The 17,760-nt window shown below is 38.0% G+C and overlaps 1 protein-coding gene across 1 annotated transcript in view; it reads left to right on the forward strand.

Annotated features, from left to right (window-relative positions):
- Ryr2 (ryanodine receptor 2) overlaps window positions 1-17,760 on the forward strand; it is a 424,465-nt gene that overhangs the window by 341,099 nt on the left and 65,606 nt on the right. Inside the window, exons 77-81 of the mRNA XM_028769855.1 lie at window positions 564-660; window positions 2,991-3,094; window positions 4,873-4,924; window positions 8,194-8,247; window positions 9,437-9,460. Coding sequence (XP_028625688.1) covers window positions 564-660; window positions 2,991-3,094; window positions 4,873-4,924; window positions 8,194-8,247; window positions 9,437-9,460 — 331 coding nt within the window. The remainder of the gene's footprint in view (window positions 1-563; window positions 661-2,990; window positions 3,095-4,872; window positions 4,925-8,193; window positions 8,248-9,436; window positions 9,461-17,760) is intronic.

The raw sequence follows: 17,760 nt of genomic DNA on the forward strand, positions 1-17,760 counted from the left end.
GGAACTGAACTTGGGTCCTCTTGAAGACCAGTTTGTGCTCTTAACCACAGTGTTCTGAGATTTCCTCTTCATTCATGCAATTGTAAAAAGTTCACATTATACATTCTACTCTGTAACAGCCAGAGCCTGTTTGAAGGTTAATTCTCCTGTTGGCACTTATATTAATTAGGAAGAATCACACGAGGAAATAATAACCACTATTTAACTAATGTCTGTCTAATATACTTTTCACCATGTATCTCACTTTAATTCTTAGAAGATCGAGATATCTTGTAATGCAATGATAATTCTTGTTGCAGGTATGAGAATTGTGACAATTGAAATCTAAACTGATGTTGCAGAGCTTAGAAATGTCTGAGCAGGGACTAAACCCAAAGTCAATATGTGATCTGAGAAAACTACTTTTACTTGGCACAAGGAATTGTCTGTGAAGAGAGAAATCTATAATTGGAAGTTCATTTCTATTTTATATTGTAGTACACAGATAACCTGGTAATAAACACTATTGAATTCTTGTTCATATATTTAAAATCCCTTTGTTTGACATTATATTTATCTTTTAGGCATCGGGCTGTCAATCTTTTTCTTCAGGGATATGAAAAATCTTGGATTGAAACAGAAGAGCATTACTTTGAGGATAAATTGATTGAAGATTTAGCGGTAAGCTTTTTAATGGGATTATAAAATGAAAGAAGATTAAAAGAAAATTATTACACTGCACATTGGTGTTAGGAAACTTTAATTCCCATTGTTACCATATTTACTGTTTATGACAAAAATATCCCTCTTTTATTTTCTAAAAAACAGAGCTATCAATATTACATGATTCAGAATAGAAAATGAAAAGTATAAGTTGCATTATTAGCTAAGCAAGTTGATCTCATAAACTCTCTCTCAAAGCCCTTTCCAACTTAATGTCAAGATAAAATCTAAAAGAAGTCATTCACACCAGGTAATTTGAAGATTAACGAATGATTGCTGATTTTCAAAAGTAGACATGTCAGAAGATGCACATCATTTGTGTCTTCTCACAGATCCTGAAGCACCATGTGGTCTCTGTGTGCCACAGTAGTCTTGGTTTCTCTAATGCTGAATGTGGTCTATCCTCCACTCGTGTTTCTTTCCCTTTATTTCTAAAAAGTCATCTCATTCCATAAGCATAGAACAAATATCTCTCTGGACTGGTCAGGTAAAGAAGTTTTTTTGTTAGCTTGTTTGTTTTGTGTTTTTTGTTTGTTTAATTTTGGTTTTTGTTTTTTTGGTTTTGTTTTGTTTCTCATAAGTGGAGTGGGCACAGAGGAGGAAGAAGTTGGTACTCAGCAGGTAGAGCTTCCATCTGACAGGATAGGAAGAGAGGCTGTGTACAGGTGGGTGCTACACCCTGAAGGACAGAGGAACATCAATCTCTTTTATAAGCTAAGCTACTGTTTTAAACTACCTTTTCAAAAGGAATTTATAAGCCCAAGTCCCTCTGTGGCATTGCCAGAGACATAATGATTTTCAAGTTAAAGATCTTCTATCTGGCAGACACTTTTTAATTTACAAATTGTCAGGAACTATAATAAACAAACGCAATGCAATATCTAAAAGCCTAACCCTGATTGTCCTTCTCCCCTCTCTCAAACAGGTTTTTAATGTTACTCAAATTGGCTTCCAACTCACTATGTAGCCAAGGAGAGCCTTGATCTGATTTTTGTGCTTCTAGTCTCATGAGTTTTGGAATTCTGTGCTTGAGCTACCAGATCCTTTGCATGCTGTACTGAGGATCTGCCCCAGGGCCTCCTGTGTGCTAGCCAGATACTCTAGCAATTGAACCCCAGCCCCAGCCCCAGCCCCATTACACTATCAAAACAACCACAGACTATTTAGATATCTTGTACAATTTTAACTACTGATGACATCAAGCAGTTAAGAATCTCCTTCCATGTAGAAAGAAAATCAGGCCGAATTGGAAAAAATATCTCTGGAGACATAACATTCATTAAATCATTCAGTAAAATCAGGATCAGTCAATTCTGTAGGCAAAAAAATGCTTAACAATTTTTCTCAATGATAAAATTTTATCCAATGTTAAGTTTTTCATTTTAAAAGTAACTAAAAATGAAAAAAAATGCACATACTTCAGTCACTAATTCATTCTGTGTTCTTTATCTTTGTTTTTTTTGTTTAAGCCAAGAAAATATTTTATGTGATAAATATTTCAGTGTGGACATAATTGTCATACATTATGTGACATTTTATTCTTAAATATTATGTTTTGACCTTTCTAAAGCTGAACTTTCCTCTGACCTGAATACTTTCTTTGTTAGCTTTAAATTTTGCTTATAAGAATATTGTTTTCTTTTAACATTTTGATTATCTTTATTCAACTTTTTTTTATCAAATTGTTAACTGCTTCTTCTGTTTAACACCAGTAGTATAATCAGCACATGTGCTAGATTTATATATGTATTGTATTATATATTATATAGACACAAAACACATACATGCATATACACACATACATATTATATGCTGATTTCTAGTGTTTGCTGGCCAGCAAACCTAATCTAATCACTGAACTGCAGGTTCAACGTAAGACTCTGTCTCAAAAAACAAAGAATGGCTTCTAAGAAATGATGACATCTGGAGTTGACCTCTGACTTCTGCACACACCCATATGTACATATGTGTTCTCACACATACGTTCACGTGCCTCCCAATCAGACATCATGCAGAGCACACATAGGTACACATACAAACAAAAATGTTTCTTTTGTTTGCTCTGCCATTTATCATATTGCCCCTGGTTTTGGTTTTCAGTTATTGAGACATTGTCTTGTGATGGAACACATGCAGACTTTCAATTAGCAGTTCCTCTGATCCTCCTGCCTCCAGCTCTTAGAAGCTGGGCTTGCAGATACAAGCCACAATGCTCGTCTTCAGCATTTGTTTTAAATGAGAAATGTTATGTCATTGTCTGCTTTTTCTTATTTTTGTTCTCTTTTCAGAAACCAGGGGCTGAGCTCCCAGAAGAAGACGAAGCCATGAAAAGGGTTGATCCCCTCCACCAGCTCATCCTTCTGTTCAGCCGCACGGCCTTAACAGAGAAATGGTATGGCAGGGAGGGTTCATACAGACCTAAGAGATACCGATAAAGGAACCCACATGTAATTCTCATTTGTCATTTATTTATGTCTCAGTTACATCCTGTTCTTGTCAAGACAGGGAGAGAATAATTCATACATCCTATGATCTGTCTGACATAAATCCACAGAGTGGCATACACTCTCTTTTCTGCTCTGCCATGAGGAGCTGGGCAGATGACTCAGTCAGTAAAGTACTTGCCTCTCAATCATGAGGACCTGAGCTCTATCCCACAACTCACATAAAAAATAAACCAGACACAGTAATGTGTGCATGGAATCTCAGCACTAGGGGAGGAAAAAACAGGCTGATTCCTGTGTTTTGCTGACCAGGAACCCTGGGCTAATCAGAGTACCATCGAGAGACCCTGTCTCTAAAGCCAAAGTGGATGGCTTCAAAGAAATGATGGCACCTGAGGTTGACCTCTGACCCCTGCACACACCCATACATGCACATGTGTTCTCACCTCAATCATCAACCCCTCATCCCCTCCCCCCAAATCTATCAAGGAATTCTGGGTTTTCTTAACTTTGTATTAGGCTAATTTTGTTGATCCCTACAAAAGGTTTTCATTTATCAAAAACTGTCATTATAAATAAACAAAAATTACTAAAAGGAAGCAAAATTCATTTTGGAGAATGCATGGAAACTAGTGACCGTCATCATTTCTTTAGAGGGTATCTCCCATTTAAATGATGGTTAAGAAGCCCTTAGGTGCTGGGTGAGGCCTTTGGTAGCATCTCTCAGTTCTGTTTCTAGGATATTGCCCACTTTCCTTGCCTTCACTCCTGGTCCTACAACTACACCAAAGCTATAGAGAGCAAACTCCTGTGGAGTTACATGACAAATTCTACCTCAGAAGATGCAATGAAGATGCCTTGGCTTCTTCTCCCTATTGGAGCTGTAAAAAGTGTTGGCTCTGTGGGTGGGGACATGGTAGAGCCTACAGAACCTTTGTCTGATTTCCTGCCTGTGGACCTCAGGTCTTACCCTTTCTCTTCAGACCCCGGGAGATCATTTAATTATCAATATGCATCCACATGGGTCTTCTCACAAGTCCTGAAGCACCATGTGATCTCTGGGCACCACAGCAATCTGGCTCTCTCCCTCCTAACACTGAACTGAATGTGGTCCATCCTTTCACTCACATTTTCTCTCTCTTATTATTCCCCCTAACAAAACTATCTCATCTGATAAGCATAGAACAACTGTCTGTCTGACCTGGTGAGGTAATGAAGTACTTCTCCTAAGTGAAGTTGGGACCTGCTATAATACTTTAGCAGATGTTAGGCATTCCTCATAGAAACTTCATTGTTCTGGCCACCTTATTATTTTTACTGTGACATTATAACTTGTTGAGTCTTCCATTAGATGTCAAGTATTTCTCTGCTGTCAAAAGCTCTGTGCCACTTAAGTTTGATTTTGTTTGCTTTACATTTTGTGGTTTGAGGAAACTTAGTTGTTTCATTTATTCGCATGTACATAATAAGTTATCTTAATTCTCACACTTGAAGGACTCTGCTATAAGGCCAGAAGAGACATTTGATGAAGACCTCTAACGTCTTTGCTTTCTGATTATAAAATAGTTTGTTTGCCAACACTTACTGTTGCCTAAATTTTATGCCATTTAATTGTAAAGAAGAACATGTGTGAAAAATGGCAAACAGGTACTTTACATAGGGATGGTTTCTCTACAACAACCAGCCTTCTACTTAAGAATTGATCTTTCCCCACTTGGTTTCATAGCAAACTGGAGGAAGATTTTCTATACATGGCATATGCAGACATTATGGCAAAGGTAAGTATACATCTTTCTTGGTTTTAATATTTAATGAAGTAAGCTATTTTTATTTGCCAAAGGGTAAGAATCTATATAAAGGATACTGTTAGATCTTGCAAACATGAAATGCCTGCATCTCAGCCTTGCATGGGTTTCAGAAAATTCCTGCTTAGCACTTTATGAATGAGGAATCACCAGTTTTCCGACCTTCTTTTATATGGCCCTCATTCATCAGCCATAGAGGTCCTGCGGATAAGATGATGAAAAAAAAAAAAAAACAACCAACCCATTGCACTTGTAAAGTTTAATATCTGCTGGAAATAACAGGAGTGATATAAGGGGCTGGAGAGATGGCTTGATTGTTGTTCTTCCAGGGCTCCCATGTTCAGTTCCCAGTACCCATATCTCTTAGGCAGCTAACAACCACCTTAACTCTAGCTTTAGAGGATCTGCAGTTCACTTCTGCCTTCTATGGGCACCTGCATGCATGTATGCACATCTATTCACACACACACACACACACACACACACACACACACACACACAAATCAAAAAAGTAAATCTTTAAAAAATTGAAACAGTTATATTAAAACTGCTAATTAGAGATTAAAAGAGATACCTTTGTGATTAAGAACACTTACTGTTCTTACTGAAGTCTGGAGTTCCAGTTCCCAGCACCTGCGCCAGATGGTTCACAACTGTCGTAACTCCAGCTCTGGGTTATCCAACACTCTCTTGTGGCCTTTGTGGGTACCTACATACACATGGTATGCATATATATATGCACACACATATGATAATTAAATGGTAGAAAAACTATTGAGGGTACTATGGGTAGGTTCCTTAGGCTGTGGTGACATTTTTTTGGGAGTCCTAAACTATGGGAGGGCTGGCATTAAATAGAGTAGCAATGTTTGCTACTTTTGTTACCTCTTAACAAGAGTTGATATATGCAAATAGGAATCCAGTTTCTCCTGAGATTTCAACCTTGGGTGCCATGTACTAAGAGGAGAGCCCCAGAATTATCATCACAAGAGGGTAGATGACAGATCCAATCCTAGACACGTTAAAGATGTCTATGAGACTGTTGTGTGGCAGTGTGTCAGAGTTTTAACATGAAAGGTAACCCACAGACATGTGTGATTCACCACCTGGTCCTTCGAGGGTGTTGCGTTTCAAGGAGGCTGTGGAATCTTGTGGGTAGACGGTATGGATGGTAGACATGAATCACTGAGTGATTTTCTTGGAGGATTATCAGCTGGCCCACTTCCTGGCCGAGCTTTCTTGCTTTCTATCTGTTGCCATGTTATATCCAGCAGCATCACACTCCTATGGACAGGATCGGCCCCATTACCATGTTCTCCATGCCCTGGAGCTGAAGCAAACCTCTCTTCCTTAAGCCGAGTCTCTCAGATAATGACACACACTGTTAAAGGGATGACTGTGCATGCATGTCTGGGGTCTGGTCTCTCAGGATGCCTTCGAAGTACACTCTCCCAAACCATCAGAATCAGATCGATGCTGAAGCTGTAGACTTCAGTGATCTCACTCCAGAGAGGAAGGCAGCAGACCTAAGCTCATGATCAAATCTGAAAGAACAAAAGAGATGAATAGGGGAAAGGGACCAAGCCTTACTGTGAGCTTACAGAGGGGTAAATATGTGGTCAGCAAATCCCCAGGTGTCTGGAAGTCTGGACCAGGGGAGCACTGAAAACATCTGTAGGTATGGTGAGAACTTTGGAACACTCAGGAGACTCAGAAGAGCAAGCAGGAAAGGAGGAAGTGTCAGGCTGCAGTCTCAAAAGTGAGAAGGAGTGAGGCATTTCTTTTTTTTTCCTTTTCTTTTTAAATTTTATTCATTTCTCATGACTGCAAGTTGACTTCACAGCCTCGTATCTACAAGGAAAGTGATTGGGCCCCTGAGTTAGATCCCCATTGTGAGACTGTCTCAACTGTCCCATTCCTCTACACATACCTGTATTTCCTCCCCAAACCTTATTAACCTTATTATTAACCTTATTAACACGTTTGCTGTTCCAAACAGAAAAAGTGAAGTTTCGTTCATATTTACTGGAATTTTCAGAGACCATGACAAGTCTTTTAGGAATTAGTTTAGAGTCAGGGGGTAGGATCTCATTTGATATCCTCTTATCCATCTCAGTCTCAAAGCCCTGTTTCTCCTTGAGTTGCAAGTGCTTTTCTGATTGTGACTCGAGCTTTGTCATTTTGCCTCTATGCACCACACAAGTTAGAGAGCACTGGCCAAATGTAAGAAATCATGTAGAACAGTTGACATGGTTGTCAATGAGCGGTGAGTTTCTTCCACTAGAGACATTAGTTCATGACCAGCTTCTTTTGAACACCACTGTATTCCAAATTCCTAGCTATGATTTATTAAATGAAGATCATTTTCAAATAGTTTTCCCAGGTTTTGACAAATATTAAAGCATACTATTCACTTGAGACCCCACATGCTTTTTCCTCATGATCAATATAAAAAGGAGACATGGAGAGAAGTCACTTGCCAAGTCAGACTAGCTAATAGCATGAAGTATCAAGATGAAACCAAGCCTCTGCCTGCTAAGTTCATGCCTCCACCTTCCTTCCTTCCCCTCTCTGAGTTCTGTCCCTGGCCACCATCTCTCTCTGCCTCTTCAACCTATGGCTGACACTGCCTTGGGAATTATCCTGAATCTGCCTGTGGCTCAGTAGAATGGAATAGTCAAAGTGTCTATGTTTCATGTGTAAATAATAATTTTGTTAACAAAGATTTACTTCCTTCCCTGGATGACATATGATAAAAATGAACATAAAGGGATTACAAAAATCTTGCTAATGTGATGTATCCATATACTCAATGTATACTCTTTGTGTTAATTTTAAATAACAGCAAGCAATGTGCATCTGTGTAATGCATGTAATGGCAGGTTACAAAAGAGAGAATTGTTTCCTGTGCTTAAGGTTTGCACATTGGGTTGAATGTGTCAAGTGCACAGAGAGGTATTTTATTAAGCGTAAGAACCTTCATGTGAACCTCTTAGTTACATCTGTTGGGGATGAAATTGGCCCTTTGGTCTTTGAGTTTTGCAAAAGTCACATTTTGTAAATAAAATACAGTTTTATCTTAGCTCACCAATTCACTGATGGTATTGTGTAAGTTTTACATCCACCGGCTTCAATAATGCTCGTAAAACATTAATAAAAATCACTTGGAGTTTAGGTTAAACAAATGTTTTGCATTTTCTCTTTCATCATATCCTCCTTTCCTTTTCTGTCTCTCAAATCAGAGTTGTCACGATGAAGAAGACGATGATGGTGAAGAAGAAGTAAAGAGCTTTGAAGTAAGATGGATCTTTCTAGAATTGCCTTCTCTCCACTTGGAGATATTGTTTTCATAGCTTATAATGGACTTTTGTGTTTCTTGCTTCATGGCTTATTGCAGCTTATTTTGTCCAGGAATTGCATGTCAGAGCTGGATGGACAGACCTGAGTCCTAGTGTTTGCTAAGAGAAAAGCAAAGAGTGTATAGCAATGGAATAGTACAATACAGCCCATATGTCTAGAATGAGTGTACCTGGCAGCCCACAGAGATGACAATGCTTCCAATTACTCACATGGCAGGGATGCTGTGATCTGTAATTGCCAATGGCCATGAGGAAAGTGCCATGGAAGAGCAACACAGCATCAAGTTTCTGATGACTCCATTAGATTCATTTGTTCTTTCCTGAATCAATTGGCCTCTTGACATCTGCCCAATTAGGTCACTCATTCAGTACACATATGTAAGTGGTTGCCATGGTGCAGTTTGCTTGCATGGAATAGAGGCGCATCTTTTCTAGGATAGATTTCATTTCATGATTATTTTCTCGAGCATTTTCAGCCTTTAAATACTGCCTATGATTTGAATTACTGCTTAATGTTAATCATCTTTAAAGAAAGTTAAGTTCATCCCCCACTTTGCTTAGAGTGTCCTTTGGCTTCTTTAGGAGACTCGTTAGCTGTTGTTAACTACCACTTTCTGATTTGCTATACTTTTTTTTTTTATAGAAAGAGAAATAAAGTAGAAAGAAGTGGAGAATAGATTCTTCCTATATTAGTTCATATATGTGGACTTTGAGCTAGAAGTCTGGAGAAATATGAGAAGCCAGCAATGAGTCCTTAACTCATGGTGGAAACACAGCACATTGAACCAAGGAATGAACTGATGTCACTTCCAGAAATAATCACTGTGACCATGTCTGCAGCATTGAAATCAGTATATTAAAAAACCAAATAAACAAAAGAACAACTTAAATTGAGAATGACCCATGACTATTGCTGGCTGAGCAAAATGCCCTGTTTAATTTTCTATACAATTCTTGCTAAAGCGTGTGAGTTCTAGTCTGAAGTCCATTCTCCCCGTCAAGAGCCAGGTAGCTTAGCGCAGTCCACGAGCAGCAGATGATTACTGTTTTCCTTTGCGGGTTTATCCATTGTCTCGGGAGCAGCTGTTTATTGCTATTTTGCTTCTTGTCCTCATCCTTCCTTAAGGTCACAGGATCCCAACGCAGCAAGGTAAAGACATGTGTATGTGTGTATCTGTCTGGGTCTGAGTTTCAGTTTCTTGTGGCATTTACCTGTATTAGACCCAAAGTCTTGGACTCTTTCATGAGAAAAGGTCTTCAGAATCACTCTGCCAGTTTGTAGTGGGTAGCATCCCTTCTTTGGTTTATTCTTCTTGACAATTAAATGACTCATGATTTGAAATTGTGTCCCCTGTGCTAACTCTGAGCTGTATATTGAGCTGGATGAGTCCAGTCATTTAGTGGACAAATGTATAACTAGAAACTTTCTTGTACAGAAAGGGCCTCGGCCTCTGCACTTTGAATGTGACTTGCACCAGACTTCTTAAAGCAGATACAGTAAAATGGCCTTTTCTTTTCTTCTCTTTTTTTCCTCTTTTCTTTTTCTTTGCTTTTTGTTCTTTAATTAGTACCTGGGGTGTATATATCATAATTTTAACATTGACTTCTGACACTTCATTAAATGAAAGGACTCTAGATGACGGTTTTCTGCCACTTGGCATTTTAAATATTTCATCTGGAAATTTTGCAAATAGAAGATATTTTGACTTAGAATTACAAGATGTTTTTTCTTTGTATAGTTTCTGTGAATTTGAGTTTTATTTTTAACATGAGACTACCTTTAACAGGAAAGTTGATCATAAATTTGCCTGGGAGGCAATGTTCTCAATGGCTTTATTTTTGGAATGATGGATATTAAGAAACCATTTAGAAGAAAGAAATTGTAATGTTTTTAGCTCACTGGAATATAGTGTTCTTATTACATATCTGGATCATTGTAATCTTAAAAATCCAAGTGGATGACAATATCAGATTCAGCCCCAATCTGATAGGTACTATCAGATTGCCCTATCAGATAGTATCTGCCTACTATCAGATAGTATCTGCCTACTATCAGATAGTATCTGCCAACTATCAGATAGTATCTGATAGATACTATCAGTGTGATGTCCACTATATGCCCATGGCACTGAAAAGCAGAGTGAGCTTCTATAATAGATACATTTTGACTTTCACCTTAGCTAGAACTCAGATGAATTATTAAGTGATGGAAACATGAACGAGCCTTCTAACATTAATCAAACACTTGGCTTCCTGTTAGCATGGGTGCTTGTGACCAAGAGTTCCTGATAGGTGCACCAGGAGGAGTGGATAAGATGAAACAGGATTAGGAGTTTCTAGCCAGACAAATTACTCGAAAAGTTGGATGAAGTCTTAGGGATCTGAAAGCCAATGGAATTGATTTACAAGCCCAAATTTAGAGGCTTTGGAGATGTTAGGAAAGGCTTACAGGACAAACTTGATGTTCCGTGAGTAGGATGTGGGTCAAGATGGGGAGAAGAATCAGCCATGGTACAGAGTTGGCCAGACAGATAGCAAGGCTGCTTTCGGGTTTAGATCATTAATCAAGTTCATCTGACAGGGAGACCAAAATGTTAATCCCCAAATAGGAGAAGTGGGCCAGCAGCTTGTGGCCAGCCCAAGACAGGATTTTAAAGCTCCTGGAAATTGCCACTCATTCATAAGTAAAACAGTCAGCCATGCTTGGGGATTTTTTTACTTGTACAGTGGTAGTTTTAAGATTTCTGTGTGATTTGAGAGATTTATACCTAATTCAGTAACATGCTGCTCTTTGCAAAATGCATGCTATATGAATGTCATTACATTTTTCAGTTTAAAAACACGTTGTATGGAATACAACCACCTATGAAAACCATTTACTTTGAGGTTGACCACTTGAGTCTAATAAAAACAGGAAAAAAGTTTACTCAGACAACTGGCCGATCATTTTATTTTCCATATTTGTTTAGCGTTCTATCAGACTGTTTCCACTTCAGTGTCTGGTTATTTGGCATAATTTCTGTGTAATCTAATTGTGGAATTTTCCCCTTAAATTATACTGACTAAAATACCATTTGGCAGTTTCAATAACTCCTAGAGCAACTTATGTTCTGTAAGGTTGGAAAGAATAAAATGTGTGTGGGACATAAATGTTATCCCAGTCACTGGTGGGTTGTTAAGACTGGCCATAGTCTCTACTCAAGTTCTTTATAACATAGTTAGCAACGATGTCAAGGAGAGTTCAGAAATAGCTATGTTAAGAAATGTGCTATTATAAGAACATTTCCCCCAATGGCTAATACAAGAAAATTCAAAAATCACAGAAAATAGCAAATGGGGAATCAAAATGCCAACTCTTTTTCTTTTCTCTCATCACCTGTGTGTTTTATTGGTGTGATCCTGCTGTAGCTCATCTGACTTAAATAACAAGTTTAAGAATGAGTTCCCTGTTTCCTCTATAACATAATACAAAACTGCTTTGCAGCTGCCTCTTTAAATCCATAACAGCAAACTTAATTATTAGCTTTAGATCTGTGGTTACTTCAATGTTTAAGTCATTAAAGGGCAATTAACTCTTAGAAAGAGGCCAGCATATTTTTTTTTCAGGTATATCCAACAAGTCAACTATTCTAGCCAAATGCTTTATTTACCTTTTGAGATTTATCAGACTCCGTGGAAAAATTCAGATGATGCCTACTCTGATGTTCTCGTCAGCAATTGAGGCTATGACTTTAAATAAGTCTGGGCTTAGAGCTGGCTCCTCTGTTAGGAAGGCATGTTGCTCCTCTTACAGCAGTGAACCCAAGTTGGATTCCCAGCATCCACACAGGGCCGTTCATGGCCACCTCTAACTTCAGCTCCAGAAGATGTGATGCCCTCTCCTGGCCTCTGTGGGCATATGTACTTATGCCCCGATGATTAAAAATATCATAGCCATTTGAAAAGATAAGTCAGTAAGTACATTTTAAGGTTCTAAATGCAGTTTTATTTAAGGTTCTAAAATAGTTTCATAACCCAATGAAAATCTAAGTTAGTAATGATGACATGTCAAGGAAAAAGGGTAGAAGACAGCCTGGAAGAGAAGGCTGTCTTCTCACATGCTAAGTAAGTTAGCTGCCTTTGCTAGTTCTCAGTTCCAACTCAGATATACATGGTCTCAGGAATCTCTGAGGTCCCATTATTATCATTACTACCGCTGCTGCTGCTGCTGCTGCTGCTGCTACTACTACTACCATAATTTGGATTATTCAGGACAATTTCTTAAGTCTTAAGTGTTAAATTTGCCTGTGGCAGAGCTAGCATTCTGGTAAGGGTTTAAGGAGTTTTGCATGTTCTCTCCTAGTTGTGTCTCAGATGTAGCTAATGGTATATCTTTTGTGCTGCAGTATTCACACCTGTACCTAGCTTATGGTTCAAGACATGACACAAGGATTAAAGAAATCTATTTAGAGCAAAATGCTTAATGGGCTGATAATACATAATACTCCCCAGTGATGACATAACATATGCTGGGCCCCTCTGAAGATTTAATTCTCTAAATTTAGAAGAATTCCAATTTTTAAGTAGTTTTGAAAACTGAATTGGATAAAGATGCTCTGTCCCAAGCAACTATATAATTTCTCTGAGTAGGATTATTTAGCAATAAGTACCTGAAATGCCCAATATTCAGACATAGAAATATGAATATAAAATATTGATCCAACAATTTCTTTATCAAGAAAATTGAAAAATTTTAACTCTAAGCAGTGGAAGCTGCTGTACCCATCTAGGACATGGACTAAAGCATCACAAATGAGTCTTACAGGGCCACAGGCTAAGGAGTTGGGTGGAATGCTGATGCTGTCTATCAGATTCACTTATATTTACCAACCTGTTGATCTCATACAATATGCTGCTAGCCCAGGTCTCCTGTAAACAGAAACCACAGGGTTGTGTGCTGACATGTCATTAGGGTTAAGAGTGTCACAGTCTCAAGGAAGTAAGTGTTATGGAAGAAGAGACATGGTAGAAGACAGTAAGAAAAGATAAGAAGTAACCATAGCTACTGAATGGTACCCTTGGCTGCTTAGTGATGGAATGCCTCCAAATAGGCCTTGTGTATATGGCTCAGTGGCTTCTGCATGATAGGGAAAAGGATGAATGTCTTCTATGTTGTTTTGGTAACAGAAGTTCATCTCTTCATGCCTCCTGATATTCATTGGCTTTTCCAGCCAACTCCCAGGAAGCCAGAGCCATCTTAGCTCCAGCTTGTCCAGAGCCCAACCCTGAAGCCTGTCCTTCTCCATCAGGATAGAGTCTCCTTGGTGGATGGTTAAAGTAGTTGCATTGAGATTTCATAATCTACAGGGCATTTAGGGCTCAGAAGCCAGTCCAAGGCATTGAGAGTTATTAGGTGGACTAGGATGCTAAATCTCATATGAGAAAGCTCCCAGGGAGCACAGTCCTTTATAATGCATATGCATGTAACATATATATATATATATGAATATATGACCCTCCACACTGTGTAGAGAACACATTGTAACTTAAAGTTACAATGGCCTATTTTTTACATGTACAATAATTTGGCTTCATGTCCAAGCTTTTTAAGAAATAATCTTGGATGGAGCTTTTCCTTGACCAAGTTATATAGAGTAATAAGAAAGAACAGAGACAATGAGACTGCAGACACTTAGATGAAATGCCTATGTCTGAATCCCAGCTACATCACTACCTATATGAGCTGTATCTTCAGGTTCCCTGTCTTAAAAAAATGGGAAAAATTACAGATATTACTGTACACTGGAGTTTTGAGCATTGAATTAGTTAACACATATAAAACTCTCAGAACACTGACTATCATATAGCTAGTTCTCTAAGGGTCTGGTGTCATTGTTGTGTTTCATAGATATTACTTTCTCTAAAGAAGGGCATAAATGTCTATGAAGAGGGACTTTTGCAGCAGAGTGAACTTGCTATACAGAACTGTCTATACAGTGCCAGAGATCTGTATGCTAAGTGGCCTTCAGCAAGCTACCTTAAATGTCTTAAAATGAAGAACTTTGCCCAGGAAATCTGAGAGTCATACCTATTTTTAATTTTTCTCTGAGTTTTCTGTTTGTACATACATGTTTTATTTTTATTTCTAAAGACAACTTTACAATTACTAACACCTAACTAAATATTTGATCAAGGCATCAAACTTTTATTGCTCTTTATGTGAACACTTGGGGAAGGTTTAAGAGGAAATAAATTTCTGTTGGTATGAATAAAAATACTTCATAGTAAAATATTGTGTAGGAAATAACATTTAACGTGAGTACATATGTATCATTGCCTTTTCTTGTTTGATACTTAAAATATCATGTAATTAAATATAATACAGTAAGACAGAGAGTGTATGGCATGACACAAAGAAAAGAATCTCAACAATAACTTTAATTTACAAGACCATGCTAGATCTTGCCAATATGTTGTGACTATTAGCACAATTGATTCCAAGCTTTCTAGAAGCCAACTTGAATTTGCAATAGATATTAATTAAGTCAATAAACAATAAATCTTTAGAGAAAAACAGAATTTTAAAATTTAATAATACAGTAGAATTTATTCCTTGAGGTCAAGTTGTAATGTAATGAAAACATCAACAGTTCAGTCAATGTTATTATGGCTGTGTGTATCAACTAAGGAAGGATTCTAAGTCCATGTAAGAATGGAAGGAACATGTGCATCCCTAAGGTACTCTGTAGAAAATTCCTTCTCTAAGCTAAAGGGATATCCTCAGTTAGGAACAGGAACTCCATTAAGTTGCAGCCACTTGTACAGAATTAGCCTAGATTAGAATTAAGATGGCTGGGTGGGTGTTGTGGTGCATGCTTTTAATCCCAGCATTCTTGAGGTAGAGAAGCAGGTGGATCTCTATGAGTTTAAGACCATCCTGGTCTACAGTAATAACAAATAAGAACTGTATTTGAGAACTGAGGGCCATGAACACTAGAGTTGTAGAGTTATGGTCTCTAAAAACATCAAGGGATGAGTTAGAGACATTCAATGCTGAAAGATATTTTAACTCTCCATTCTCCACAAAGTAATATGACATCATCCCATACCTTGATGATCTGTGTTAGATTCTTTTCTTGTGGCTCTGGCAAGAGCACCTTGTGGAAGGAAGGGTTTATTTTATCTTACCGTTGAAAGGCACAGTCTATCATAAGGGGGCAGCCATAGAGGCATGAGCATAAGACAGCCAGTCCCATTCCACCTCCACTCAGGAGGCATAAACGAGATAAATGATAGTGCTTGGCTCCTTTTCTTCTTTTTATTTAATTTGAGATCCCCACCCATGGATGACACTGTCTACACTCAGTGTGTCTCTTCTCTTCTCAGTTAAACCCTTTGGCAAACTTCCCATAGACACAGATGTCATTGGTCTTGTCATCTCAGTAATTCTAAATCCTGTTAAGTTGGCATAGAGATCAACTGATCACATGATCAAACAATGACAGTCACCATTTTCTCCTTTTGTCAGGGTTGGTCAGTTGAGGAAGGCATGTGTGGCATTTCCTATCTGCATTTAAGTCATTTTAAACAAAAGCAAGTAGAAACAGACAGTTTTAAAGTAACTTTGTACTCAGGATAAACCATGTTGGCTTAATCTTGTTAATTTGGTAAGTCTTGACTTTAGAATTATTCTTTTCATAAATTTTAATAGGCCATTAATGGAGCTCCTTTTATGGGAGAGAATAAATTCTACTGGCTAGAAATGCTAGAAACTGTTCCAGCTGAGCTGGTTGTGTTATTCAACACATTTGTCCTAAATTGTTTCTAAAAATGCTGACTCAAGGAAAAACAGTATTCACCCTCAAATCCAGGTACACATCATATTAAAAGACGTGAACAGTAAAAGCACACCGTGCAATAAATCTCGCCCCCAGAACCTTCCACATGCTGGCAGGAACATTCACTTCTGGCATTGTGTTTCTCTTGTCTGACTGTGTTAGTGAGGTTGATTTAACCTTTTGTTTCAGCAAAATATGCTCTGAATAAAAACATATTTTTTCTTTTCTGATTTTATCAAATAGAGAGCCTTAGAAATTATGCCTATCCCATAGAATAGTAAGATTCTGTGAAATTGTTACAATGTTTGAAAATGAATGCAAGTTAGAAACAGAATATCAAACGAACTAAAGTGGACCATCTAATAATTATTATTTACTTGGGTTACTATAATTCTGAAGTCCCATTAGATTGAAATGTTGCTAAAAGTAACTAAATGTATTTTCACAATGCACCAGTCACTTAGATTTTTAAAGAGGATATCACTTGTAATACTACAAATTATGATCATACCTACATGGAACCATGGTGCCCTATTATCTTGTTCTGTCTGTCATTCATTCAGATTTTCTTGGACACTTCCAAACTCTGGTTTTATGGTTGCAACAGGTTCCCATCCTTACATGCCCCTTTATATTGGTAAACACAATACAGGTTTTTTTTCTTAAGAAATTGAAAAGCATACATCATTAAGTAAGGTTATAATCTTCTGAGTGTTTTTGTAAACTGAATCAGCTCTTTATGAAGGCCAATCTAAAGTTGTAAAACAACATGGTTAGCTGCAGAGTCGAATAAGACTCTCACTTTTGATGGTGATTTTCTTTCATCTAATTTGGCTTGTTTGCATTGTAAACCAGTGTATCCTTCTGCTTCTCAACTCTGTTGTCTTTGTCACTCAGTTTGTCCAACAGATCTTCTAGATCTCATCTTTTCTTTTAGTTGCTGATAATTGTGATACTTTCCATCTCTCCTTGTGTTTTAAGACACGGATGGATATTTGCATTTGGAATATTACTAAATGAGAGGCATTCGTAAGAAGAATTCAGTTTCTGGAAATTTCTGTTTACTTAGATTATAGAAGCTTTCTCAAGCTATTTAAAGAGGAGAAACACATGAAGACCTTATTGGAATCTTGGAAAACATAGAGAAAAAGCAAGGCAACTGAGCTCTTTGTTCCAATGCATGGACTGCAGTTTGGTCAGCCACAGCTTCTGCTACCCCAAGTCCAGGCAACTGAGAAAAAAAAATTAAGCAGTCTGGCCTTTGCTGTCTTCAGGTTAAAATGCCCTCTCATCTACTTTTTGGGGGATGCACTATTTTCTTTATCAAGCATCGAGGAACAGTTGAAGTTTGCGATTATTTAAATTCTCAACTAAGGAAAATTGTTGAAGAACTGTGTGTGTCTTTATTTCCCCTTCAGAAGGTTTTCTTTTCCCATCAGAGGGGGAAGCTTGAGGGTCTCCTGCAGAAGATGCCATTTTGTCATGATCTGCAATTACACAAGAAGGAAATGTCCCAGTACCTGGTATTTCCATTCAAGGCGGGCAGTTTGATCAGGAGTCTGGTTTGTGACACCAACGGATCTTGAAAAGACGCCAGTTTGGTTACAATGTCAGAGACGGGCTGGTTTGAGGT

The sequence above is a fragment of the Grammomys surdaster genome, unplaced genomic scaffold (genome assembly GCF_004785775.1).
Source record: "Grammomys surdaster isolate TR1022 unplaced genomic scaffold, NIH_TR_1.0 194, whole genome shotgun sequence".
NCBI classification, from domain to species: Eukaryota; Metazoa; Chordata; class Mammalia; order Rodentia; family Muridae; genus Grammomys; species Grammomys surdaster.